This window comes from Drosophila subobscura, chromosome O, assembly GCF_008121235.1.
Source record: "Drosophila subobscura isolate 14011-0131.10 chromosome O, UCBerk_Dsub_1.0, whole genome shotgun sequence".
Lineage (NCBI taxonomy): Eukaryota > Metazoa > Arthropoda > Insecta > Diptera > Drosophilidae > Drosophila > Drosophila subobscura.
In genome coordinates, this window is record NC_048533.1 from 1,852,756 (window position 1) to 1,879,962 (window position 27,207).

At 39.2% G+C, this 27,207-nt stretch overlaps 4 protein-coding genes across 7 annotated transcripts; 1 reads left to right on the forward strand and 3 right to left on the reverse strand.

Annotated features, from left to right (window-relative positions):
• Nucleotides 1-620: 620 nt before the first annotated feature.
• On the reverse strand, nt 621-6,304 carry LOC117898002. 3 transcript variants are annotated; one of them, XM_034807130.1, is made up of 6 exons: nt 6,208-6,304; nt 5,374-5,672; nt 4,650-4,824; nt 4,423-4,575; nt 1,078-1,229; nt 621-887 (listed from the first exon to the last, which is right to left on the reverse strand). In XM_034807130.1, the coding sequence occupies exons 2-6, from the start codon at nt 5,469-5,471 to the stop codon at nt 650-652; spliced, it is 816 nt and encodes a 271-aa protein (XP_034663021.1). In that variant the 5' UTR covers nt 5,472-5,672; nt 6,208-6,304; the 3' UTR covers nt 621-649. The 3 variants fall into 3 exon arrangements, with proteins under 3 accessions (XP_034663021.1, XP_034663023.1, XP_034663022.1); XM_034807132.1 differs by having other exon boundaries at nt 5,374-5,602; nt 6,208-6,224; XM_034807131.1 differs by lacking the exon at nt 6,208-6,304 and adding an exon at nt 6,182-6,199.
• A 3,853-nt stretch (nt 6,305-10,157) lies between these two features.
• On the reverse strand, nt 10,158-18,476 carry LOC117896311 (fatty acid synthase). The gene is given in 11 exon segments (XM_034804536.1): nt 10,158-10,861; nt 10,936-12,031; nt 12,111-12,460; nt 12,526-12,800; nt 12,873-13,485; nt 13,553-14,722; nt 14,724-14,843; nt 14,947-15,370; nt 15,442-17,259; nt 17,317-17,834; nt 18,247-18,476. Coding segments are annotated over 11 exon segments (7,191 nt in total). The 5' UTR covers nt 18,388-18,476; the 3' UTR covers nt 10,158-10,195.
• A 1,715-nt stretch (nt 18,477-20,191) lies between these two features.
• Nucleotides 20,192-22,982, reverse strand: LOC117896068. 2 transcript variants are annotated; one of them, XM_034804091.1, is made up of 4 exons: nt 22,921-22,982; nt 21,209-21,567; nt 20,972-21,144; nt 20,192-20,911 (listed from the first exon to the last, which is right to left on the reverse strand). In XM_034804091.1, the coding sequence occupies exons 2-4, from the start codon at nt 21,562-21,564 to the stop codon at nt 20,328-20,330; spliced, it is 1,113 nt and encodes a 370-aa protein (XP_034659982.1). In that variant the 5' UTR covers nt 21,565-21,567; nt 22,921-22,982; the 3' UTR covers nt 20,192-20,327. The 2 variants fall into 2 exon arrangements, with proteins under 2 accessions (XP_034659982.1, XP_034659981.1); XM_034804090.1 differs by lacking the exon at nt 22,921-22,982 and adding an exon at nt 22,722-22,889.
• Nucleotides 22,983-26,552: 3,570 nt separating this feature from the next.
• LOC117896069 (mediator of RNA polymerase II transcription subunit 21) lies at nt 26,553-27,186 on the forward strand. The gene is made up of 2 exons (XM_034804092.1): nt 26,553-26,699; nt 26,773-27,186. Exons 1-2 carry the CDS (start codon nt 26,658-26,660, stop codon nt 27,157-27,159), a joined length of 429 nt encoding a protein of 142 aa, XP_034659983.1. The 5' UTR covers nt 26,553-26,657; the 3' UTR covers nt 27,160-27,186.
• Nucleotides 27,187-27,207: the final 21 nt, after the last annotated feature.

The window sequence follows — 27,207 nt, forward strand, 5'->3', positions numbered from 1 at the left end:
GCTTTCTGCACGAAGCAGAATGTGGAATGAGATAATGTGCAAAAAATAATCAAAGATGCTGGAATCAAAGACTGCAAATTAATTTCTTCATTGTGGCTATAATAATGATTCAATCTAGTCCCAATTCGGTGATTTTCTTTATCTTTTTTTTTTTTAATGTGGTAGATACAGCAGATTTTCGCCCTTTGTGGGGGCGGGGCTAATTTTTTAAATACACTTGTATCAGTGTGATATCACAGTAATCTGGAGGCAAATTCTGTGGCTCTACCTCGCAAAGTCGACAAACAAGACGGACGAACGGACAGACGGGCAGACAGACATAGCCTCGGCTATTAATGCTGATCAAGAATATATATAGTTTATGGGGTCGGAAACGTTTCATTCTGTGCGTTACATATGTATGTACATCCACTTTTGTGTACAAATACAATATTTACCCTTCGAGTACCTGGTATAATGAGCCCAAAAAAGTATTGAACAGGAACCTTGGTCCGAAAGATTTTGTGGTATCTTTAAACTGCACGTCTATTTCTATATTTTAAGTTAAGTTGTCTTATTTTTATTATTATAAAGATCAAACAAAATACACAATTTTACCACTGAAACGAAGAAGTAGTTGCTCTTAAACATTTATTTCACATAAGCAGAACTAATCAATTTCTTCTGGTGTATTTCCAGTTATGCCAGATAACAATTTTTTGGTAAATTCACGTAGCTGTAACGGATCCTCGTTGTTAAAATCATCCATCACCGACTGCATTTGATCTTTAAGTCCATCTGCTATGGAGGTGGTTATGCGATCTTTAAAAAAATTTGTTATAGGGCTTAGTATAATTCCAGTCAGCTGTCTTATCAACCGAGCCTGGTCCAGTTGAACATGGATATTACTGTTAATTAAAATGTAAAAAAAGGTAAAAAAAAATAAATACAATTGTATAAATTGCAGTGAATATTTTCAGGACCGTACAAACAATTATAGTCCAAGAAAGTATTTAAATATGCACTGTAATTTGTATTATTAATGTATGTACAAAATTATTTTATGTATGTACATAATTACATCTCCTAATTATGTACCTGAACTCCATTATACGAAAATCGTGAAGATGAAGCTTGGAGTTGATGACATTTACAGCTAACTCAGCATACACGACTGTATTGTCCAACGAACCCATAACTTTGCCGTATCCTTCAATTGCCATCAGTTTTAGGAAAAAGTTATATTCGAACTAAGAATTTAAGAAACAGAAACCGAATTATTACAAATTCTTTAATTTTACATCGATTTGGAACTCTTAAAGTAAGCACTAAAAGACTAGACGAAGTACTATAACAAGTTTGAAAATCACCTTTTCTTTCAATGTAGATAATGTGCGACAATATCTGGTGGACCTTGGTGTTAAACTAGACCCCAAGTTAAAGTTTTCTGAACACATTTCTACCATAGTAAATGAAGCCATGGGCGTGCTTGGGTGTTTAAAGAGGTGGTCAAAGAGTTTTTATGACCCCTATATAACGAAGACTCTCTATACCTCGCTTGCTCGTGCGATTTGAGTACTTGATCAAGGGGGATGTAGACAGGTTGTTGACTTGTTGAGCCGCATAAAGTTTACGATTCCCAGTAGACCCACTAGAAACTTTATTCCTTTGTTCCTTTCACTTTGTGGATCGAATTATTCCTTAGACTAACCGTTTAGGGTCTTATGCTCGGATTATAATTCAGCCTATCAAATTATATCCTCCACTAACTCCCTTCCTTTTCTTAAATCACTTATCCTAGCCTACCTCTCCCGTAGTTAGTTTTTGTTTTGTTTTGCTTTTAATTATGGTAATTTTGCTTGTTTAGCTCTTTTAGTTGTGTTTTGCTCTAATTTTCATCGAATGTTAGCTTACAACTGTCTTTCCTGCATGTTCGCGACCGTTTCGGTCGTCATGCGGCAGCGCCCCTCTGTCGGTTTGGTAGGAGGAGGGCTGCGTTTTGCTGGGTTTAACGAGCTTGCTTGGTGTCGCATGGGAGACTTGATGGTGCAGTCATTGCATATCAACGTCCAGACAACGCATGGGGGATAACACTACCCAACGCTAATTTTCCTCAAGGAACCAAATCAACTTTTCCTGAAAGATTTTGGGCCCTCAAATTGTTTGATGAAACTTTAGCAGCACTTTTTATTTACATAACCTAAGAACTTTGCCATTCTAAAAAGCTAATTGCTGCTCTATGGTTTTAGACTACTGTCTGCGAAACATTAGGCTTTCAAATGCAAAAATTATAATTTTTGTGCAATCATTTTTACGAATTTGTTACTTAAAAGCTCAGGAGAAGTCGCACAAAATTATATCCTGGGTCCTTCACTTTTGTTTGGTCGTCTTTTATGGTATTTGCTAATTAAAATCTATGGCGAAACGGCTGAGCCACTGAAAGGGTCAGGTCACCAATAACCTGAGTAAAAGGCATATTTTTCCTAATTTTGCAAAACTAATGATCTGTGTGGTAGTAGTAGTAGTGCAGCCAAAGACCAAAGCTGACAATTGTAATTTATTAGTACGCTATCTTTATTTTAGACTTGTTTTTTTTTTATTGTTCAACTAGTAGACAGTCATATCAAAGTGTCTTGCAATTGTGGGCGGGACTTTGTAACCAATATTGAAAAATAAATGTAATCTAAACATTTAGTGGTCCCCACAGGTACAAAGCTTACTGGGATCGTCTACAGAAAAGTGCAGAAATGAGTAAACGAATTTTATGGTTTAGTTCAGATAATCTTCATATTGCACGTCAATTACACTACCCAACACGATTGAGGAAACTTAAGGATATGACCTTTTTTTCTATGGCAGAACTTATTTTTTAAAAACTTTTAAAATCTGGTATGTTTTTTAAGTGTTTTAAAGAGGTAGGGGCTTGTTTTTCACATAACTTAAGTATCTTAGATCTGGTTGAAAAAACTTTGTTTATCTGAAAAGCTGTTTGATGCAGTTAAAAAATCAACAGTTTTGCATTTCAAAGCATAATATTTCCCAGACGGTACGCTAAAATCACAAAATGTTTGGCTTCACTTTTTAGCGATAAATGATTAGGATCTTTGCACAAAACATTTTGAAAAAATTTTGAATTTAAAAAATTGGAAACGTGCAAAAATGGATACATTGAAATTTTTTTCTTTTAATTTTTGTTTTTTTTTCGTTGCCAAATAACTAAAGAAGCTATTATAGAAAGAGCTAGAAGAATTTACTCATTTTTACAGATTCTACAGGCGTTTAAACGCACAACTAGCCATGTATTCACAAATGCTCGCCAATGTATACATACATACATACGAGTACATATGTATATGTAAATAACTATTACAACTATTACTCCTTCCACCATACCTATCTAGGCTGAAACTACTGGACCTACCCTCTTTTCAACATCCCAGAATTTGCAATGGGGTGGTATTCATGCATAAGCTCATTCTCGGGATTGTGAACTCCCAAACTCTTTTGGGACAAATCGATTTAACAGTTCCCTTCAGACCAACCCGTACTTTCCGCCCATCCGATTACCCATATGTAGATCTAATTATGCCCAGCATGAACCATTCCGGGTTCATGCAATATTTTTTCTTTACTTATATATAATTCATTTTTATTCCTATTCCATAATTAGCAGCTAATTGAAATAAATAAATACATTTAAGGTACATTTTACTTATCAATTTAAATGTATTTCTTTAATATGGTTCAAAGCGAGATTGTGGCAAGCTTTAGTTGTACATGAGCACATGAACAGAAATGCATAGAAGTTTTGGCCAAATTAGGTAACTTGGCCGGGGACAATCATCAAATGGCTGTGATCTTGAAAAATGCTAACGCCTGGAAAATAACGTACCCTCGGCATTAAACCGGCATACCTGTTTTCAAAGAGCATGCTAATATGTTATCATCAACTTCGCAATGAATAACCGTTCAATTCAGATTTATTTTATAATACACGGACAATATTTATATTAGTACATACATATACATACATATAATCATAAAGATAAACCAAACAAGTGTGAGTATCTCTGACATATGGACAAGACAGCTCATTCATACGCAAACGATTTCTGTCGATCTAACATCAATGCATATGTATCTGCGTACTATCAAACTTTTTTGTTGTTAAGATAACAATAAATATCCGATGTACTCATATATGTCTCTAAAAGCGATTTCGAAAAATATAGATTTTTGTTTTGCAATGTGAAACGACTAGATTCAGGGTGAGTAATAAGCCCTAATCCATCTGATGGATTACAATGTTGGAACGCTTACTTAAATTTAAAATCTTGAAAAATAATTGAGATTGTAAAGCTAGCTCTTCACGTTCTTAAATGCTGGACATGTATAAAATATTCTGAAATGAAGGTACTCCCAAAACGTTTAGTTCTTTCTCACCTGAAGTTTATTTATTTTTAAGTAAAATCTGCTGAGGAACGATTTGCCTTCATACGTCATGAATGCGTCCCCATGTCTCGCTATACCATATAGGTTATAGACTATCCCATTAGTCAAATGGAGACCCGCCTCATAGGTGATGAACAGGGGTTTCTGTATTTAATAAAATTAGAATTTGATTAGGTGCTTTCATGTTACTGAAATATTTACATAGGTATTTAACTTACTACTGATATACTCTCTTTCATGTCAGGCAACTGCAAATGTTCTATGCCTAGCTTTTGCAGATGCAATAGGACCATTGGTGTTACAACATCCACCTCTTCGTTTATATTAGTCCAGCCGATATCATCCTTTTCAAAGTCATCCTCATTACTCACATTTTTTGAAATAGCGTGGGACCTTCGTCGTTAACGGAAAATTTTAGTTTCATATAGTAAGTATTACACCCAAAATAAATAAAAAGTGCCGACGGCCCATTACATTTCTTTCCATTGCAACTATGGCAACTAGAGTGACTCAAGTAAAGTCGCGTACACAGTTTAAAAAATACAACTAACAGAATACAATATGTTTGTATGTTTTACAATGGTGCAGAAATGAGTAGTTTATTTTTCTCCCTTTTAAGGAAATTTTGTAAAGACGGACGAATTCACATTATTTTAAGAAACTTAACAGGATCGGAGAGCGCACTTCTCAAGACCCAGTTCCACAAAAATGTTTTACTTAAGGAGTCGCTAAATTACCCTACTAGCATTTTTTTTTGCATAACTCATATTTTTGTTTTAACTCCAAGATGAGCAACCAAGCTATTTTTATCAAGAACCTCAAGATAAATAGAATGGCTTGCTGGGTACTATGGGTACCATGCACTATTACAAATTATCGATTCTTCTCTTCCTGAAGTCAAAATTCGTAAATGTGTTTTTTTATAAATATTTTTTTAATTACCTGAATGATTTTTCCTGCTTAGGTTCATCACGTGGCGTAACAACATCAACCAAAGCCGCCATGAACGTAATGCACATTATAAGTCTAACCACATACATTTTAATAAATCGGCGAGGCTCTTTTCAGTCCGCTTTGCTGTTGCTTATATTGATTAACTCAATTATTATTAGTTTTGCTTCTTCTACTTTGCTTTAGCAATCCGAGGTCAAAATGTAGCTGACACTTGCACCTTAAGCAGTTTTATAACGATGTCTATAAGTACGTATGTATGTAACGTGACATCATATTCGAACTTTGTGCTAAAAGTATCCGCATGGTACAAGTAAATCACAGCGATTGTATTGCAGATACGAGTATGACAGAACATTGAAGAATTTTTGAGAATTATTTATTCTATTGGCTTGTCACACGCGAAATTAAAATGCACGCATATTCGAATCACCGTCAAAGCGCAATTAATCTTCTGTATGCCTGCACATATGTATGTACATATATTTCTATGTACTTATAAGTACATATGTGAGTACATATGTACATATTTATGTTATTATAGACATTAATTAATATTCAACCAGAAATATATATTTTGTTGTATACTAAACCATATTTAGTACCGCATACGAACAGATACAATGAACAACTCCCCAAACTTTGGGTCACAAAAATGCGGACACCTCTCTCGCAAATAAATAAACACACAGACACACAGGCAGACAGGCACAGCTACCGTAATTATTTGCTTCCTATTTAGTGAACATGAGCCTATCAAAGCAAAGCACTTTATAAATTATTGCCCACTCCGAGCTACAAGCAAACCTGAAAATTCAAGCTCACCCGTTGACGGATACCGATACCTTACGTGCGAGCGGTTGAATCGAAACTATTGTTGAAATGTGTGAGCGAAAACAATCAGAGCCGTTGACGCTGTCAACCGCACAAGCGTCATAAATTACACTGTTGCCTTGATCTTGTTAAGTTTTCGAACTATGGAAAAATCTCAGTGCAATTTTGCGGTATTCCTCTTTTAGTGTAAAACATTTCTTTTAAGCTTTCTCACTTGTGTGTGAGTGAGCTTGGGTTTTCAGCAAATATGTATGTGTGTGTATATGCAAAGCCGGTAATTCGAACTGCATACACATAATTGAATCGTACTTAATTCATATGTACATATGTGTGTACATACATACATATTACTTATGCCGAGAACCATCGGCATTAGTTGGACATTTTGTGCTCATGACCTTGAGTGTTACATTATTGGATGTGGGCTCCATAAATTATTGTTTCATTGATTCACATAGGTCTTTTTACCTCTCATACTCTTCCACAGAAATATTCTTTAAAAAGAAGAATATGTAATTAAGTAGAAACAGATGGACAGATAGATAAATGTCAATTTTTAGAGAATCTTCCATCTATTCTGCAGCTTCTAATGAGTAATTATTTATTTTGTTTAATAAAATAATCGGAATGATTTAAGGAATTGCTTAAAATAAATATTGTCTGGACGTTGATATGCAATGACTGCACCATCAAGTGGCCCATGCGACACCAAGCCAAAGCCTGTTACGCGCGGAACCCAGCAGAACGCAGCCCTCCTCCCGCCCAACCGAGGGGGCGCTGCCGCACGACGCGCGGCGCGATTAACCGAACCGGTCGCGAGCATGCAGGAAAGATAGATGTTAGGCTAATATTCGAGGAAAATTAGAACTAAACACAACTAAACTAGAGCAACTATAGCTAAGCAAGCAAAATTATCAAAGTCAAAAATTAAATTAACTACGGGAGAGGTAGGCTAGTATAAGAGATTTAAGAAGAGGAAGGGAGTGAGTCGAGGATATAATGTGATAGAGAGAATTATAATCCGAGCATAACACTCTAAAGGGCTCGTGCAAGGCATAATTCGATCTACATTGGAAGGAACAAAGGAATATAGTTTCTAGTGGGTCTAATGGGAATCGTAAAGTTTACGCGGCTCAACAAGTCAGGGCTGTCTACATCCCCCTTGATCAAGTTGTGCATAAAAATTACACCAAGCATTTTTCTACGACTAACTAAGGATGGAAGATTTATTAAAAGAAGTCTACTACGGTAGGATGGCAGTCTGACAGTTGCATCCCAGTTGAGGCCCCGTAGGGCAAATAATAAGAAGTTTTTCTGTACTGATTCAATACGGTCCTGATGTATGTTGTACTGAGGGCACCATACACATGAGCCGTATTCTAAAATCGGACGAACAAGCGAGATATAGAGAGTCTTCGTTATATAGGGGTCATCAAATTCCTTTGACCACCTCTTTATAAACCCAAGCACACCCATGGCTTTATTTACCATGGTAGAAATGTGTTCAGAAAACTTTAACTTGGGGTCTAGTTTAACACCAAGATCATCAACTAATGTAATTCTCTCAAGAGAACTACCGCAGAGGGTGTAAGGTGCCAGTAAGGGGCTGGAGCGATGAAAAGTCATTACTTTGCACTTCGAGGCATTAAGGTGTAACATATTTGCGCAACACCATGACTGAAAGCTATTGAGATCAGATTGCAAGCGAGAGTGAAATGAGATGTCCTTATACTGGACACAGAGCTTAACATCATCCGCATACATAAGTATTCGAGAATTTGTTAAGACAGAAGGCAGGTCATTAATAAAGAGTGTGAAAAGTAAAGGGGCCTAAATGGCTACCCTGTGGTACTCCAGAAGTAACCATGACAGGTAAAGATAAGGAGTTTTTGAAACGGACCCTTTGAGACCTAGAACACAGGTAGCTAGAAATCCATCTCAACAGATTGGGCGGAAACCCTAGAAGGTCGAGCTTTTGTGCAAGAAGAGAGTGGTTTACAGAATCGAATGCCTTACTGAAGTCAGTGTAAATAACATCCGTCTGCAAGTTACCTTGGAATCCTTTAATGACAAAGGAGGTGAACTCTAAAAGATTAGTGGTTGTTGATCGTCGCCGTATAAATCCGTGCTGAGCTGGAGATATAAGTGATTTGCAAAGATGTTGCAAGTGCGGAGTTAAAATTTTCTCGAACATTTTAGGAATAGCGGATAACTTAGATATACCTCTATAGTTTTTGGCGTCAGACTTGCTACCTTTCTTATGGAGAGGAATTATAAAGGATTCCTTCCAGATGGGGGGAAAGCTAGAAGAATGGATAGAAAGATTGAATAATTTAAGCAAAGGTCCGCACAGAGACTCGGCACAGTACCTGAGTACACAGCCGGGAACTCCGTCAGGGCCCGGTGAAAATACCGGCTTAACTAATTTAAGTTCATGAAGTAAGGAGCCTTCATTTAACATAGGGCAGAAAATGCCATTCGACCTTGGTAAACTATATGGATACATAGTGCCTGGGTAGCTTTCCTGGGAATAGGTGGTTTGGAAAAATTGTGCAAAAAGATCGGCGATTGCCTGATCATTGTTTGCCGACATATTCAAAAATGATAGCATGGATGGATGTGCGGACGTTCTACGCTTACTGTTTACAAAGCTGTAGAACTGTTTAGGGTCCTGTGAAAAACGTATCCTGCATCGAAGTAGGTAGTTCCTATAGCATTGAGCATTAAGAACAGTGAAATTTGACCGAGCTATTAAGTAATTAGAAAGAGAAGAGGGAGAACCAACTTCTTGAGATTTTTTAAATAGTCTTGATTTTAGGTTCTTTAGACTGGATAACTCTTTGGTGAACCAAGGAGGTTTCGGAGATCTAGTCGGACATGAGAGTGGGACACACGTGTCAAAAATTGTGTCAAGTACATTGTAAAAATGTTTGTGCCTTCAATGACGTCAGTGCACGAGTACAGAGCGGACCAATCAAAATCCCTAATTGGGATTTTTATTGAGCTTTCGCTTTTAAACTGGGCGCTTTACGAAAGCAGCGTTTTCCCGTGATTTTCAGGATACCCTTTTGGATCGTAAAACTTTTGAACTTTCCTACCGGAAGATCAAATATTTTTACGCACTTCAATATGAATAGCGGCTTTGAGGACTCTATCGAAAATAAACTAATTTTAAATATAAAACAGCTTTAGAACAATAAACTTATCCTTGTTAATCGCAGGCGACATGAAAAACCGAATTCGGACCCTGATGCCAAGATGCCATCGACCGGGTCAATTATTTCGCTCTGCATTATACCGGAAACAAAGAGATTTTCTTCATTTTGTTGGGCCAAGAATACGGGCACGAATCTCTGCCCAAAACAATAGATAAACCCAACGTAGAAGATTTGACAGCAGGTCATAAGCATTGTAAGGTGACTTCTTTCGCACACCTTACTGTTGAGGCACGTGAGCCGCTACTCAGGTTTTATTCACAAATGAAAGTTCGCCATTAACTGCTAAGCCATGCTGGACAAGAGAGAAGGCACGAAGGCGGGAGCGACAGCAAGAAAAGGCAAAATGTTTTTTTTACTCCAAAATTAATTATTTCTAATATTGATTTTGGGGAATCGAGTATATCTGCAAAGTTTTGTTTAGTGATCGGTAAAGGTCAAGACCAACGGACCAGCTGTCATAATTTCTGAGTTACAGCAGTCAATCAGGACCAATATCGCCTTGACTATTGATGCTGATCAAGGTAAGCTTTACTCGTAAGCATACTGCATGATCGCATGGATTTACCAACTTTAGACGATAGTCCACGAGTTCGATTATTCGAGAACAAAGAATAAATAACGTGATAGTTATACATATATAATTATAGATTTTATATTAAATATGGTTAGTTTTGTGTTTACAGAACAAATACATTAAAATGTCTGTGTTATTTGAAGCTTTGCTCGTTTCTTTGGAGAAAAATGCTATGAGATGATTATATTTACACCACCGCAACGGGCTTATCGTCTCGAATATATTCCTCAAAGTTTTTGTCATCCAAAAGTGCTGGGTCGAAATCGTTTATTATCTTGGCGAGTGCTGGATTATCCAGCATAGTTGTGTGATTTCCTTCAATTACTTTAAGCACGACTTTGCCAGATGTCAGCTGTGAAACACAATAGTCTTCATCGATGTCTTGAAGAGAAACCTCTGCTGGACGGACTAGAGTTATGGGAGACTTAAGGTTCTTGGTACTGTCCAAATCAAATGTAGCTGCCATTTTCACCCTTCGAAACATGGCGCCTACCATTGTAGTAGCGTACTCTTTGCTGTACACCTTCTGCTTTTCCACATACTCCATGAACAGTGTCATTTTTTCTTCAAGGCTCTTGATCTTGTGGAAAGCTGTAGCTGACGACTCCTGATGGAATATCTTGCTGACGATTCTAGTTAAAAGAAGGTCGTAGAGGTCGTTATCCGAAAAGTTCTCCCCCAAGTGAAGATTAGTGAGTCGTTTTAAGAAATGAGGCGCTCCGTCTAACAGCATAACATGTCCACGGAAGCCAGCGTTTTCCAGTAGCTCCGCAAGCTTAAGGGCCACAAAAGTACCATAGGAGTATCCAATGATATAAAACGGTTCTGTCGGCTTCAAAATGGGCTTGACCCGCTACAAGATGGCAAAAAAGAACATTTGATAATTTATGTACAATTATGTACAATAAGAATAAAGGTTTTACTCACTTCTAAGCTCTGCTCAGCTATTTCTCGAACAGTCTCCAGTCTGGCAAATTGATGGAGCTGTAGGACAACGGCCCTGCTTTGCAAATTCGATCCAATATGGTACCAGGCCTGACCCGCGGTTCCCTCTAGCCCAGGAATTATTATATTTGGTGGGAAACTCTGTTTCGAAGGAGCTGCTGATGTGTTCAGTGGAATCATGACTTCATCGCAATGTGCTTCGTCGCCCAAGTTCCGAAGAAGCATGTCCATGCCTAAGAGGTTACTATCTGATGCAAAAATCATTTTGATGTCATCAGTATTCTCTCTCTCCCTGGCATCAACGAACTCCTGCAGTTTCTGGAATGTGAGCGATCGTAGATCTTGCGGCGACAAAACCAGCTCGAAGTCACGCTCAAGGGTTTGCTTGATTTCGACTGCCATCAGCGAGTCCATACCCATCTCTGACAGCGTTGTGCCCAGCGATACCGATTTCAAGTCCCGAATGCCCATGATATTCATGACTGCATCTATAATACTTTCGTTACCAGAACGTCCGGAACGTTTCTCGGCGACGACCATACTGGCTACGATTGGCGACTCGGCACTCAACAAGTTGTCAAGCTCTTGCAGACATGATGAGATTCGCTGCTGAAGGGTTCCTCCTATTTCCATGTCGATTTTGTCTTCTGCCATGTCCGCCACAAGTCCCACCTCGCCAACCGCACCCCACTGGATGGCTTTACCTGGCAACCCATCTCTATGGCGACATTCGATTATGCGTTCCATCACAGAATTGGCCATTCCATAATTTGTTTGACCGGCATTTCCACGGCCACAGGACACACTGGAGAACACCACAAAGTGTTCCAGTTCTGGGCAAAATACCCGTGATAAGGTATCCAAGTGTTTTGTGGCTACCGCTTTAGGAGAAAAGCTCTCCACAAATTGGCCCATGCTTTGGTTCGAAAAAATGCCGTCACGCAGCAATACAGCAAGATTGAAAATACCACCTACAGGACCCAATTTAGAAGCCTCTGAAAGCAACTTTTGACAGCCATCAATGGTCGATATATCCTCCGTGTTAACCACTACTTCGCAGCCGTAAGTCTTCCAAAGCCTATTAAATGGATTGTAAATAAAATTATATTTTCAATCATTTTGTGAGAAAACACGCTGCTCTGGTATAGTGAACTTACGCAATTCGGTAAGACTGATAGTCCTTCGTTATGCCGCGACTGGAGCTGAGTATCAGCTTTCGTGCCCCACGCAGAGCCATCCAGTCGGCCAACTCCATTCCAAAGCCGCCTAGTCCGCCCGGAATGACGTAGGATAAGTTTGGTTTGAAGTAGATCTGGCTCATCACTCGCACTGGTAAGGTAGCCGCATCCTCGGGTGTTTCCCGAACTTGGATTACCACTTTTCCGATGTGTTTTCCACCAATGAGGTGCCTAAATGCCTGCTCAATTTCGTGAGCCGGGAACACCGTGACGGGCAAGGGCTGAATGACACCTTTAGCAATATCCGCATCAATCAAACTTTTCAAGTGCTGTCAAAGTGTGGACAAGTGCATAAATATCATTGCTTTTAGCTAATATCATTGAGGTTAATTACCCAAATATCTTCTTCTGGAGCCACGAGCAGACTATCTGCCAAGACAGCATGGAAAGTGATCTCCTTCAGAAAGCATCCCATTCCAAGCTTGCTGTCGTTGGCCATGTCGAACTTTCCGATTTCCAAGAAGTGGCCCGACTTTCCAAGGCAACGCACCGAAGCAAGAAGCTTGTCCTCAGACAAGGAGTTCAACACAAAATCCACACCATTTCCATCCGTCTCGCGCTGCACCATTAGCTCAAAAGATGTGTCCCGCGAGTTGCCAATGTTTGCCTCTGAAAAGTAAGACATACGACAAGGCCGATTGGTTCATTTGTTGCATTAGTAACGTTGTGGCTCAGGTTTACCTTTTAGCTGGGGGAATGTATCCAGCAGGAACTGTTTCTTTTGAGGAGTACTGCAAGTTGTAAAAACCTCCAAGTTGTAGGCCAATGCCACTCGAATCGCGGCAAGTCCAATGCCCCCGGTTCCGGCATGTATAAGTATACTTTTTCCTTTCCTTATGTCACTCACCATGAAGAAGGCGTAGTAAACGGTTATATATACCACTGGCACGGTGGCTGCCTCCTTCAGGGACCAGTGATCGGGAATATCCCAAATGAGCTTTGACGGCTTCTCCACGTAAGAGGCAACGCCACCTTTAACAACCATACTCATGATGCGCCGACCCGTTACGGTGTTGATCCCGGAATACTCGAAGCCCAGAACACAATTCTGGTCTATTCGACTGGAGCCGTATAACTCAACGGCCAAGCGACCCGTTGCCAGCATAACATCTCTAAAATTGAGCGAAGAGTACGCAATTTTGATCATGCAGTCTTGCGGATCCAGCGGGCCCTCAAGCCAGCGGAGGGTTGACAAATCTCCACGTTGAATCACATTGCCATAGATGTGATCCAATCTGGCCATCTGTTTATCAGTCTTGGGCAATTTCAAGTGTCTCAGACTACCCCAAGTGCCCTGAGTTTTAGAAATAACAAAGTATTAGTTGTGAGTGTGTGGCCGTGAGCCAAGAATAATAACTTACATTGCGATAGATGTTAATTGCCAAGCCGAGCGAGTGCTGAGCTGCATAGAACGGATCTGTCAAATTGAACGGAGGCGCAGTTTCGTCCGAAATAAAGAAACATTTAACCAAGTTGCCATCTGGCTCCTTGCGCAAGCAGTTCACCAGCCCAACGAGTCCATTGAGCTCCTCATTAAAGGAGTACAAAACAACAGGTGTCTTTGAGCCGAGCGCAGACTGAATCGGGGCGATCCACTCGAATTTTTCATCATTTTCGGAGACTTTCACAATGACAGGTTCTATTTGCAGGTTCTTTGGAACTTTCTGGAGGAGAACGAATGTCTCCTCATTGTTTTCAATGGGAATTATTGAAATGGTTCTGAACTGATCGGACAATTCTAAATGTACGCCATCGATACTGGATTGCGCTCTTATCAGCAGATATCCACTTTCTGTAAGCACGTTTTTGGCGGTTTCAATAACTTCCCTGTTTCGATCTCCGCAGACTCCACCACAAACAACGAAATGACAATTCGATTGCGTGGATAAATTTCCATTCTCAATATGAATGCCTGAAATGTCGTCAACCTTTTTGGATGTCAAAAACATGTAGTCTCCAGTAATTACTGGCAGGTCCTCGATAGCTTCGAGGAATTCGTTTAAAATCGTGCTCCTGCCATCTGTATCTACTTCGACCAACTTCATTTTCAATGTAGGATTATTTTCTAGGGCCAGTTGCACACAAATTCGGGCAGCATTTTCCAACGATACAGCCGGAGACGGCACGAAAGGGAGAAATTCAAACTTCTCCAGGATGGGAATTCCGGGTGGCCTGCGTCTTTGGACGGGACTGGCATGAAGACCGACTAGCTCAATGCCACCCGCAATAATCCGATCGTACTTTTGATCCACGTATACGTCGAAGAAACGATTCTCAGGATCCAGCTTGGTAAGTTCGGCAAAGTGGTGCAGGCCGTTTATTCGGAGTTTTCGAATCTTTGTTGGCAGCAGGAGAGTCCGCGAATCAGTTCCCAGTATCTGAATTTGCAGCATCGCATCCATGAATGTTACCCAATTATAGTTCCACTCCACCTGTCCGTAGAGCCCATCCGAACGGGCCTTGTGTACTGCCTTGAATGCTCCATTGTAATGATATCCGCGTAGTCTTAGTTCTTTGTAGAAGTCTTTTTTTTTTTTTTTTTGCTACCATCGGAAACTCTGATTCCTTTTGGAAATGATATACCTCAGGTATGGTGCGGCTCTCAATCTCTCTTATAATGCCGGTGACAACCAAACTGCCCGCTTCCGTTATCTAAGTGAAATGAGAATAATTGTAGTACATATTTATATATGTATATATATGTAAATTCTTGTTGTATATACATACATACATACATACATAGGTGAACACTTACCTCAAAGTGACCGGTGCCGTAGTGAATCATGACATTCAATTCCACTTCGCCATTCACTGACATATTCGTGGCCCTCAAAAAGCGTACGTCCTCGAACTCGACCGGTACATCCATATAGCTTGGACCATGGTACATAAGAGAGAATGTTTCCCAAACGTACTGCAGGTAGCATGTGGCTGGGACCAGGATTTTGCCATCGATAACGTGTCCACTCATAAACTCCTCGTTGTCACTAGCTAAATTAACTGGAAATATGCGCTCCCCACTGGACTTTGTTTTCATATTTTCATACTTTGTCACAAACCAATCCTCACTGTGATCCCAACGGATGAGTGAGCTGATGCTGGGCGTGGACCGCGACACGGGGAAGTCAATTTTCGGGTACAAATTTGAAACCGGAACCATTAATCCATTTTGGTATGTTCTAAGGACAAGCAAAAGAAAGGCAAAATACAATTAATTTGTAATACATTTATGAGCGAGCGCAGCACATACTTTCCCAGTGCAGACAAAAAGAACAAGGCGTTGTTCTTGTTTCCCCTATTCGTGAGTGGAATGTGAACCCCACTGGGCATGGATCGCTTCAGAATAGCGCCCAGCAAGCCGTGCGGTGCAATTTCAATGGTCAAGGCATTTTTTGGGAGCAACGCAAATGTTTCTTCAAAGAGTACACTGCTCAGCAAATTATTAGTATGGTACTCAGCGGAGCACAGCTTGCGATCAGCATGATCCCATTCGGCTTTGGGAACACTGGTGCTCAGCCACTTATCTGTTCTCACTTTGGGATGTGGCACAGTTTCCCTCATGTACTGCAGCAGTGGGGGCCCCATGTGGGCAATGTATTTTGAGTGGTAGGCGATATTGGAGCAGGGCACTTCTTTGGCAAATATGCTCTTCGATTTTAGTTCATCTACGAAACGAGTGACATCAGCGACTGGTCCGGAGATGGTGCAAGAGTCCGGACCATTGTGACAGGCCACTTCGATGGATTCGGGCAGCATGTGCTGAATTGACTTGTAGCCAATTCCGACTGCTGCCATGGAGCCCATAATTTTGTCCACATCCACACTAACTCGTCCGCGATAATAGGCGGCTAGTATCATTTGCTGTGGGGTGAGACCACCGTCGGCATACGCGCAGCCCAGTTCACCCACAGAATGCCCGATAATGAAGTCCGGCTCCAAGTTTAGAGACCGCAAGACGTCAGTCAAACCGATTTGCACCGCCGCTATACCCACGAAGGAGTGCAAAATATTTTGGTAAATTGTGGGATCATTGCAGGTTAGTATGTGTACGAGGTCAACTCCTTTCGGTTTGAGAGTCTGATGGCATATTTCTATGGATTCGCGGAATCGGGGGATGACCATAAGCGACGCACCCATTTCGGGCCACTGCGAGCCCATTCCACTGTACACCCACACTATGGGCCGCTGGAGACCAGTGTAGTGTTGGACATCTCTGGCTAGTGCTTTTGCAGGGGCTTCCCCTTGCTTGTCAAATATTGCGTAGCCACGGAAGACCATGCCAGATACGTCGCTCTCTTGAATGTTCTGAAGTAATCCAATAAATTCCGCATCCAACGGTTTTTTCTCCACAGCGTTGAAAATCTCATTGACCGCCTCCTCTGTTCTTCCTGCCCAGGTGAGAATTCGTGGTATATCATCGTCTGGTAGGCCAAAATTGGCCTTTGACTTCGGATAGGCTTGTAAAAGGGCGTGAGCATTCGCCCCACCAAATCCAAAGGAGTTTATGCCAATACATGGCTTTGGGAGTGGGGTGACGTCTTTGACTACAATCAAGCGTCCCTCGGCCAAGGGTGCTATTACAGATTTCACCTCGGTAAAGTTGATGTTTGGTGCTATGAAACCAGTTTCGAAGGCAAAACATGCTTTTACCAGCGAACAGATACCTGAAGCTGCTTCCGAATGGCCAACATTTGATTTGACGGATCCAACCAATAAAGGCTCTTGTCTCTGGCTACAAAGAACATTGTCAATCGCCTTGCACTCCTCTGGATCCCCCACCACAGTCCCTGTGCTGTGAGCCTCCAAATAGCCCAAGTCATTTGGTGTAACGTCAATCTCCTTGTAGAATTCGTCGAGCAATTTTTCCTGCACTTTGCCCGACGGATATGTAATACCCTCTGGTTTGTATCCATCACAGTTCGTTTTTGAATAAATTACACTTGCATAAACACGTTTAGCATCTCGCTTCCGTTGCAGAAAAAGGCAGTTAATGGTTTCCGATCGTGTGTAACCGCTAGCATCTTTGTCAAAAGGACGACAATAGCCGTCTGGGGCCAGCACACCGAGTCTGAAATATCTCATTGTTATCCACGTTAAATCCCAGCACTTACTCTTTCTTACTCACCTCGCAAACTGAAGGGTTACAAAAGGATGAAGGAGTAAGTTTGATCCGCCTATGATGGCAGCATCAATTTCTCCGTTTCGAATGGCGCTAAAAGCGTTGTCCAATGCGTACATGGAACTGGAACAAGCTGTATCCAGTAAAAACGAAGGACCTTCCAGTCCCAGGGAGTACGAAATCCTGTTGGCCATCATAGCTCGACTGCAGCCAGTAATTCCAAAGCCGCCAGATGAAACCTTTTCGTAAAACCATGTTTTCTCCGATTCAGATATACAGGATCCAACGAAAACTCCTGTTTTTGAGCCACGTAGACTCTTGGGGTTAATGCCTGCATCTATGACGGCTTCGTAAGCAGTTTCGATGAGAATTCGTGTTTGGGGGTCCATTGTATGGGCTTGCTTAAAGTGCACTCCAAAGAAAGTAGCATCAAACTTTTCGATGTCAGAGATTTTTCCTGAACGTTTTGGTATTTCCGGATTAAAGTGACGCCAACGACGCTCATCGTCGTCCACCATATCAATCTAAAATATAGACATAATTGCTAATACATACACATACGTATATAGAGTAAAATCAAATTATCCGCCTTTGGGATTCCCGAATCTCGGATGGCGGATAGTGTATTAAATCAATTTGAAATCAATTTCATCTATTTTCTCCGTTCTCCGTTCAGATATACTGACTGAGTAACGAGTATAACAGTTGTGACGCGTAAGAAGCGTCTCACACGTCCCTTCTCTTTTGTTATGTTTTTAAATGTTTCACATGAGCACAACGTAACACCATTTTGCAAGAAAATAAAAAGAAACCTCATACGATACATATGTATGTATGTACATATGTAAGGAGGAGAATCTATGTATATTATTGTTATAGCTTATTTTCGGGTCACTTTTTTATAAAATAAATATTTGTATATGGGTGGGTCCCAACCTTGTTATAAAGCTTGTATTCATATTCCGATATGTTGCGACAGTTTGGAAATTTTCCTGCCATCCCGGAGATCACTATATCATCGCCGTCTGAATCAGGGCGGATTCTGGAATATTTCTTCTCATTTCTTTCAGTAGACATATTTTTTGTTGTGGATTTCACTTCTTTCAGTAATTTTTTTTCTCAGAAATTCTTTCACTTTACTCTAACACCAATTTTGGAATAGATTGTCTTTAGATTCCGTCAGATTAATAGTAGAACAAGAAGGTATTGTCGGATTGCGAAATAAATTGCAACTAGGCTCCCGATATGCCCCATCGTCTCTTTTATACGTACTCGCGATAAAGTCGTTCCCATTACAAATTCCAAAAGAAATAAATGGTAAATAATTTGACCACAAACACACCAAAGTAATTAAAGTCGCTGAATTGTATAAGTAGGCAGTTCATTTTCTCGTGTACCGGGATTGGAAGGGCTGGATAATTTAAATTTCAGGAACGACTAATTAACAAATCATGCCTACGCCAATTCTGCGTTAGTCGTATTGTTAAATAGATTAATATCGTAAATGGACCATCTAGATCCCAAAACGCTAACGCAAAGCTCCCGAAGACAAATTTATTTATTACTACTTACATATGTACATAATTACATAAACATATACATATGTACATATGTATGTGCAGATGTATAAGAGTGACTATAAATCGTTAGATTGTTATTAAAGAATAAAAAACTAAACTAACATTTGTACTATATAATAATATTTAACTATAGAGCTGAACAATGCACAATATAGATTTTTCATTCTTTAGTAATACAAAGTGAAAGTAGTTAAAAGCTAATTTAATTATGAAGTCGTTGCCATTGGATTATTTAGCAAACGAACAATGCATCCAACTGGAAATAGATTGTAAGTACATTGTAATACAATACTTCCACTGGCCATGTTAATGAACTTCAAAGCGTATTGCTAAATGTTAATGAACTGCTAAATGCAAATCAATAGGCCGTTGATTGAACTTGCTTGATAGCACACACCTACATATGTATGTCCATATACATATAAACGTACATCTATATGTAATCAGATTGTATCATTCATATGTACATATAAATTTATGTATTTACGAGTGTGTGGGCATAATTAGTGTGTGTGACAAAAGCAATCAAGTGGTAGTGATTCATTGGTAAAAAAGAGCCGCTTTGCTTCCTTAAAAATCACGATCACATCAAGCGACATACATATGTATGTACATATGTACATCTGTATTTCCTTATGCAAGATGATAACTACGACAATCATTGGTATAATTGGTATAAGGAAAATAGTAAACATCTATACAAATGTACACACATACATACATACATACATATGTATCTAGTTGATTCCATAGAGGTGCAACGAACCCACGAGGTACAAGCAGAAAGCAGTGGGAGGCTAACTAGAGGCGACCTATCGTGAATCATGTAGCCCATGATGTTACGGAGATCCATTCTTTTTTAAAGCATACATATAAAAACAGGATACTTGTAATATACTCGCATTTATTTTATCTTATGTCTTTACTCAAGTTTTAATTGTATTCTTATTTCTATCACATAATCGTATGTTCAAAACATATGTATGTATACACATACTCGTAAACACTCTTTTGATCAAATTATGTATTATATAGTACATAGATGCAGGCACATCTATTTCCTTATGCAAGATGATAACTACAGCGATCATTGGTAGAATTGATATAACGAAAATAATAAACAGAATACAGAATACAAGGAAAATAGGAGTTCCCTATAAATAATTTTTGCATTGCGTATTGTCGTTCATGAATGTACATATGTACTATGTACACACGTACATTGTACATATGATTGTAAATAATAATGAGAAAGTATCACTTACTGCTCAGTTCAATTTAAAAGCGATTAAAATTCTAATAGAAAATCTAAGGATAATAAATACAAAATATTAGATCTTGTTTTGAGTTAGTAATTGAATATCAAATGGTGATGGTGAAGGGGTTGGGAAACCAATTACTTGCTCAATTCTCAATTCAGTGAAATTGCTAGGCTGTCTAGGCTACGCTTGAGGCATTGGCTGACAATTCTCGTATCCTTCCGTCTCGTTTTGTCCGCGGTGGGGGAACGGGCGGATTATCCACCTCAACACCTTTGAAGTTGTTGGCAACTTTAGCCCCAAAGCCAAGCGATTCAAGGGGTTTAAAGATGCGGCTGTGGACAGCATTTTCAAAAGACGCATTCGTTTTGTTATTATTTCTAAGCTTCTGCGAAACAGAGTTCCTACACTCCTTGAAATTACAAAATGTTCGTCTAAAAAAGTACCAAATTGCAAAGGCACATACAACTAGTCCCAGACTAATTAATAGCACTAATAAAAGCGAATAATTAAATTCAGTCTCTTCTGAATCATATTCATTTGTCGTTGGCCGTTTCGTACTAGATCGTGTCAAAGTTGGGTACACAGGCCGAATAGGCGTCCGCACAGGAGGTCGCGCATCGAGGGTTATAGCGATATCTGAACACGAACGGAACTCCTCCTGGGGACCGCAACCAACTGCACCATTACCATCGTTGCACATGCCCCAATTGTTCCCAGCAACGTAGCGCCACTGCAGCACACATTGAGTACATGTCAATTCTGTGGGCACAAAATATGTTTTTATTATTGTACGGTTAATAAGTGTTTAGAAAACTTTACCAGGTAAACGTGCTTTGATTTCATATATGCGACTTCCATTTCGAGGATAGAAGCGGGTGTCCATATCTGCAGGACTAGGCTGCGCGGGTGATCCACCAAGTATGTGCAGGATATTTTTATCAAGGCATGCCTGCTTGGCACCCGGTTTATCACATAACCGAAACTCGAAATACCTAGAAAAGAAACAAAACAAATATGATATTCCACACTCGATAAAGTAGTCCACGTCTATGGTACCCCATGTGGCTGGCAGTTAATTCCACACGAATTGTCATCTCGGAGGCTGGCAAATAGGTTCGGACAATCACGCCTTGCCCCCACTGTCCACCGTTTTCATGAGGCCGTGGCTCCGGCATGTCCCACGCGTCTCCACATTCACCGCACTTTCCACCATTTCTCTTCCATTGTCGAGTAAAGCCGCCGCAATAAAGTTCATGGTCATTGTAGTCTGGCGGCGTCTGAAATCCATAACGCCACGCCGATGCTCTGCTTGGCGGTTCGATTAGCCTTCCGTGACCATCGCAGGAACGAATACAAAATAATGGAGCATAAAGTAGTATGGCCCAAAGATTAGACCGAGCCGATCGTGGCATTTGCTGTAAAAGTACAATATTCATATGAACTTATTTTGATCAAAATGTAACGTATGTACATACATATGTACAGTTTAAAACATTGATGAAAGTTCTCTCAAGAATCGCTCAAAAATAAAAATACATATAAAATAGGTAGTAGTTTCAGGAAATACTAGGAACAGTGCTAAAGCTTGCCTCTGTTCAAAGCTTTCAATATCCTTGCGCATGTATCTTTACCATGAAATCGATTAATTAACCAAACATTAACATGCTCTGAGTTTTGTAAGTGTTGACTGATCATCATCAATTTTTTTCTGTGATGTTGATGCTACAGAAGATGCATACATACTTATGTACATATTTACATATGAATGAATTTTCATGCGTATGCTTAAATTTCATAATTCGGATATAATTTCTTCGGTGCATTACAATCACCTGGCCGAAATAATACGAATTTCCGCTATTAAACTTAATCATCAATATCAGTTCAACACGCGAAAATACTTCTCCCGAAAGAATTAAAGAACTGGTTTTTTTGTTTATTAAGAAAGAGTCGGAAGTGTTAAATTATTGCCATCGACTCCACTTTTAGCATGCACGAAATCACGTCTTTTTGTTGTCCACATTTACAAAAGAGTTCCAAAAACAAAAAAGAACGCGCTCATAATGAGGCGTCACGATATGGAAATTTATGGTAATTATGTGAATTTGTAAGAACTACACCCATGGAAGTACATATGTACATATGTATGTATATAAATTCCGCAAAATGCTGTGTCTGGTTTCTTTAAACCCCTTTGTCCTTACATCTCTTTCTTAATTTGGGCGTGCGAACATTTTAACACAAACCTAATATGCTTGTGCGTATGACGAAAGTTGATTTTATTTATTTTTGTGCAAAGAGATACCAGTTTTGCCACTGAGAATTTCATTAATTTTTTGACAACAAAATTTCAATCCAATATCAGAACTTGTTTCTTTCATTGTGTATACGAGAGATATTCGGATCAATTCCAACCAGATCTGACAACGGAATTCTAAAATGAACTCTCTTCCCATTTTTACTTTCACCCATGCATCAAAATAAAAAAAAAAACAGTGTGGATGTCCGTTCAGCACTCGATCACTAAACCGAAAAAGTTTTACTAATTTGAATTCATACATACTGGCACTATATGTTTAAACTTTAATGAGGAAAACTTGTGAAAAAATATGAATATTTAAACTATATTTTCCCTATTCTTGATACAATATTGCCTCAAACCGCAAAGCGTTTCACTAATTTTTAACTCGCTTCACAAAAATACGCAGCGGCCGACTTTCCCGTTACCGACTGAATACTGAAATACAGTCAACAAGCAAGTTTCTTACCGCTGTCTTTTTCGGCTCTTCGTTTGCAGCGAAGCGAAGACACGAAGATGTGTAAAAGATGTCTTCTTCTTATCCGACAACATTGCATACTTAATACCATTTGGGTGCGGGTAAGCGGCTAAGCGAACGCTTTCAACGAAACTGGGTAATATCTAAAAAATAAAATAGCATGAAGCTTAAGAATAAATTACATAGTATGTTAAAATAATAATAATACTAGGAAAATCATTTCTAACATAGCTAACACCGAGTCTGGCATAAGTTTGTCTTTGTTTTTCAGAAGTTACCATTAAATTCGACTTCTCCGCAAACTTGTTATCATTTCAAGAAACTGGTTTGGAGAAATTTCGCTCGCCACTGATGAGTAGTGTGCGGAGTGTGGACTTGTCGTTGGCCTGAACTTCGTAGGAGTTTCAAAACGAATTGTGCCTGACACATTGGGACTGGTCATGGTTGGGAACGCAAGTGATGATATAAACCAACTTGCATCCATGGGGAAGGTTTTTATTTTTGTTACATACTCGTATGTACATACATATGTATGTATGTATGTATGTAGGAAAGGTTCAGACTAGAGATGTGCTCGGGCAACATTTTCCAACATGCCCTAAATCGAGCAGCGCAAAGACCAGAACGGCTTGTCATGATTTTTCATACAAAAAAATACATCATTTTCTTCCTAGGAAATTCGCAGTGCAGAGAAGAAGTATTTTTTGAATTTATTGTTTGTACATATCGCTATAGTTAAAATATGTATACATACATACATATGTACATACATATATTGCAATACAGCAGGGAATTCTTTATTTAAGCAGGAGCTGGTTTATATTTACCTCTTTTCTGTTATACTTTTGACTAGCTTTTATCAGATTTTAAAAAATCGTTAGTTATTTATTAAGTTAAAATCTACATTTCCTTTAATCGCTTAGCCAAGAAAACCTCTTCTCCAATTCTTTTTTCAGTGGAGATACTACAAATGTCGCTAAATTCGGGAGATTCGCGGAGATATGTGTGTACGTATCTCCTACCAAATTTTCCCGGAGATATGCCATCTCTAAAACGGCATATCTCCTCGCGGAGCTTAGCGTCATATCCCCGCGCGGAGATATGTCGATTTTTAAACGGTACCCGTTACCCGAGTATGTTAGATTTATGTTCGAAGTATGTAACACACAAAGGGAAAAGGGAAAAGTTGCCAATCCCATTAAGTATACATTAAGTATATGTATGTATGTACATAGATAGGGCCATATCTATCAGATTGCCGAATTAGGATCAGAACGGTTAGCCCCTGCAAATTAATTTCTTTTTTTCTTCAAGGAACCAAACCGACTTTTTCTGACAGACTTGGGGAAATCATATATATTATAATGATTTTTTAAAAACTGTTGTTTTTTGTTAATGCCATTTTTAGAGGCAGCGGTACGACTTTGTTGATAACTTAAGTATCTTCAATTTTTTTTGTAAAGAACATTGCAGTCTGAAAAGCTATTTGACTCAGCTAAAAATTGACCGAAACACTTAGTTGTTTTAGTTTACCGTCTGGAAAATACTTATAAGGCTTTCAAATGAAAAAATGATGAATTTTTTGTGGTATTTTAAACAAAATTTTCTTGCTTTCAAAAGTCGATGCCTTCATTCATCGCCAGAGCTAAAACTGGTTAAACAATGCCAGTTTTTTAATATTCCTTCAAAACAGTTCCCCCATAAAACAACAAAAAATCAGGAGACCATTTCTAATCCCCATATCTTTTAGAAGAAGTTGGACTGGTTCCTTGAAGGAAAACAAAAAAAACAGCGCAAAAAGTGTAGTAAATATATTAATTTATTATTTCCTCAAGGAATCTGGACTGATTAAATTTTTGTTTTGCTTCTATGGAACTTATTTTAAACATTGCTTGACGCTTCTAACGCGTCACAAGTTTTATACCCGGCACTCAGTACTACATCTGCACCTTAGCGGTTATTTGTCAAATTTTACGTGTTTTCTTCATCCGTCATCTACATCAACAACACTACTCACGCCAACACGCTCCTTTAGATCGCTACCCTCCCCTAGAGAAGAGTTAGGGCAGAGACGCGGCATAGACGCGGCAGAGGCAGAGACGTGTCAGAGGCAGAGACCTCTGCCACTGCGCGAAGCAGAGTGAATGAATGAGAGAATGTGTAAAAAACAAATATATGCTGCGGGACGGGGTGGTTTTGCCACTGCAAATTAATTTCTTCATTCTTGCTATAATAATTATCCAATCGAATCCCAATTTGGTGATCTGATAGATATGGTCATTCCCTACGGAATGGCGTTTTTAGTTTTCTTTTATCTTCAAAATTGTAGATTTGGGAGGTTTCCGCACTTTTCGGGGGCGGAAGGGGGCGGGGCTAATTTTTGAAATAGACTTGTAACAGTGTGAGCATACAGAAGTCTGGATGCAAAATTTGGTGGCTCTAGCTCTTATAGTCTCTGAGTACTAGGCGCTCATCAAGACGGACAGACGGACGGACGGACAGACAGACATGGCTCAATCGACTCGGCTATTGATGCTGATCAAGAATATATATACTTTATGGGGTCGGAAACGTTTCCTTCTGTGCGTTACATACAACCGTTATTCCCACAAATACAATTTACCCTATTTACTCTTCGAGTACCGGGTATAATGAAGCTCAAGTAAAGTGCCATATGTAATGCCCCAAATCTTTCAAAAAAAGTTGGTTTAGTTCCTTCAAGAATAAAAATGTTGTCGAGAGGTGCTATTAAACATATCCGTTCCGACACAAAATAGCTGCATTTACATATAAGCGTTTCTGATGCGCATTATTTTCTATCGACAGAAAGTAATTTTTTTCTTTTTTTTGAGCAGTTTTTCTACTTTATTTAAGATCGGTCATTTTTGCAGACAATTATTAAATTTCCTCTCTGGGTATTTGGCAATCTTATTTCAGTTATCATTATTAGCAATTATCATTACTAGCATTTTAACCGCTGACGTTTGTTCGGTTCGGTTGTGGCAGCCAGATGAGAATTTAACGCTCAGCACCATGGCTTGTGCCAAACAAGAACAGAGCGTACTCTACAGTTAGACTCTTTTGTGTTTGCTTACAAAATAAAAACTGTTAAAAATTTTGTATTAAAGCAAGCATGTATGTACATATATATTATTAGTGGGTCCTGTGGGTCTCAGGACTACAGCGTACAACCAATTTTTGGATAGAGGCTTTTCAGCGAGACAGTAGTTAAAGAGCAATGTTTTTTATCACCTTTTAAGTCGATAAAATGATAATTTAATTAAAATTGTTTTTAGTATTACTCGTATCTTCTATAGCCTTCCATCGGATTACAATTTGAGAGAACATTTTTCATTAATTTTAAGCACATTGTGAAGTGACAAGCAATTATTTTAGTTCAAGGCAAACCGAAATCCGTTTGAAGAGTACCCGCATTGTTAATGTTAGTGTGGCCAAGTAAAATAGTCATCGATATCAGTGCATCGGAAATATTTGGCGCATTTGATAGAATTATTGCCTTTTTTCTTTGTACTCCGTTTTATGAAAATGAAAAATATCTTATTAAATATATTCTTTATATCATAGATATCCCACAATCCATATTATATATCACCAAAAATTGTATCAACCACAGATATGAATCGATATATTTATTTGTATCATTTTATCATCCCTATTGTTTTTCAAACACAATTTTATAAAAAAAACTTTTCAGAACAAATGCAACAATGGCAGACAGGCTGACGCAGCTGCAGGATACCGTGAACCAAGTACGTTTTTGTTATGTTGTGCATGTTGTGACTGTTTTTTAATAGATCATATCATGTTTATTTGCCCGTACAGCAAGCCGAGCATTTCTGCAACGCCATAGGTATAATACAACAGACTTCTTATCCCAGTAAATTTGCAAATTTCGACCGCACCGGATCACAAACGCCCAATCCAAGTCAACCCCAGGAGGACTATGCTCAGCTATTCGCACAGCTAATTGCACGATGCGCCAAGGATATTGACACATTGATTGAGTCGTTGCCAAACGAAGACAGCTCGATTGAACTCCAAAACTCGAGTCTCAAACGGCTAGAAATGGAAAATCAAGAGACCGCACTGGACCTAGAGGAAGTTGTTCAGAAAGGAGAGCTTTTGCTTGAAAAAATTCAGTCTGCACTAGAAAACATAGCTCAAGCCCAGTTGGATATGCAAATAACACTAAAGGCCAGTTTGCAATGAAAATGAATTAAAAAGTGATACAAAATATCTGAAAATCGTTGTTTGCTT

Bases quoted from the DNA above. Each gene is read 5' to 3' on its own strand.
- LOC117898002 (XM_034807130.1), bottom strand. From the start codon at position 5,471: ATGTATGTGGTTAGACTTATAATGTGCATTACGTTCATGGCGGCTTTG. The intron at 4,825-5,373 runs GTAATTAAAAAA...TTAACGACGAAG, and splicing joins AAGCAGGAAAAATCATTCAG to GTCCCACGCTATTTCAAAAA. The intron at 888-1,077 runs GTACATAATTAG...TTTAATTAACAG, and splicing joins TTTCGTATAATGGAGTTCAG to TAATATCCATGTTCAACTGG.
- LOC117896068 (XM_034804091.1), bottom strand. From the start codon at position 21,564: ATGCCACGATCGGCTCGGTCTAATCTTTGGGCCATACTACTTTATGCT. The intron at 21,145-21,208 runs GTACCATAGACG...TTTCTTTTCTAG, and splicing joins TTAACTGCCAGCCACATGGG to GTATTTCGAGTTTCGGTTAT. The intron at 20,912-20,971 runs GTAAAGTTTTCT...TTGTGCCCACAG, and splicing joins AATCAAAGCACGTTTACCTG to AATTGACATGTACTCAATGT.
- LOC117896069 (XM_034804092.1), top strand. From the start codon at position 26,658: ATGGCAGACAGGCTGACGCAGCTGCAGGATACCGTGAACCAA. The intron at 26,700-26,772 runs GTACGTTTTTGT...TTGCCCGTACAG, and splicing joins TGCAGGATACCGTGAACCAA to CAAGCCGAGCATTTCTGCAA.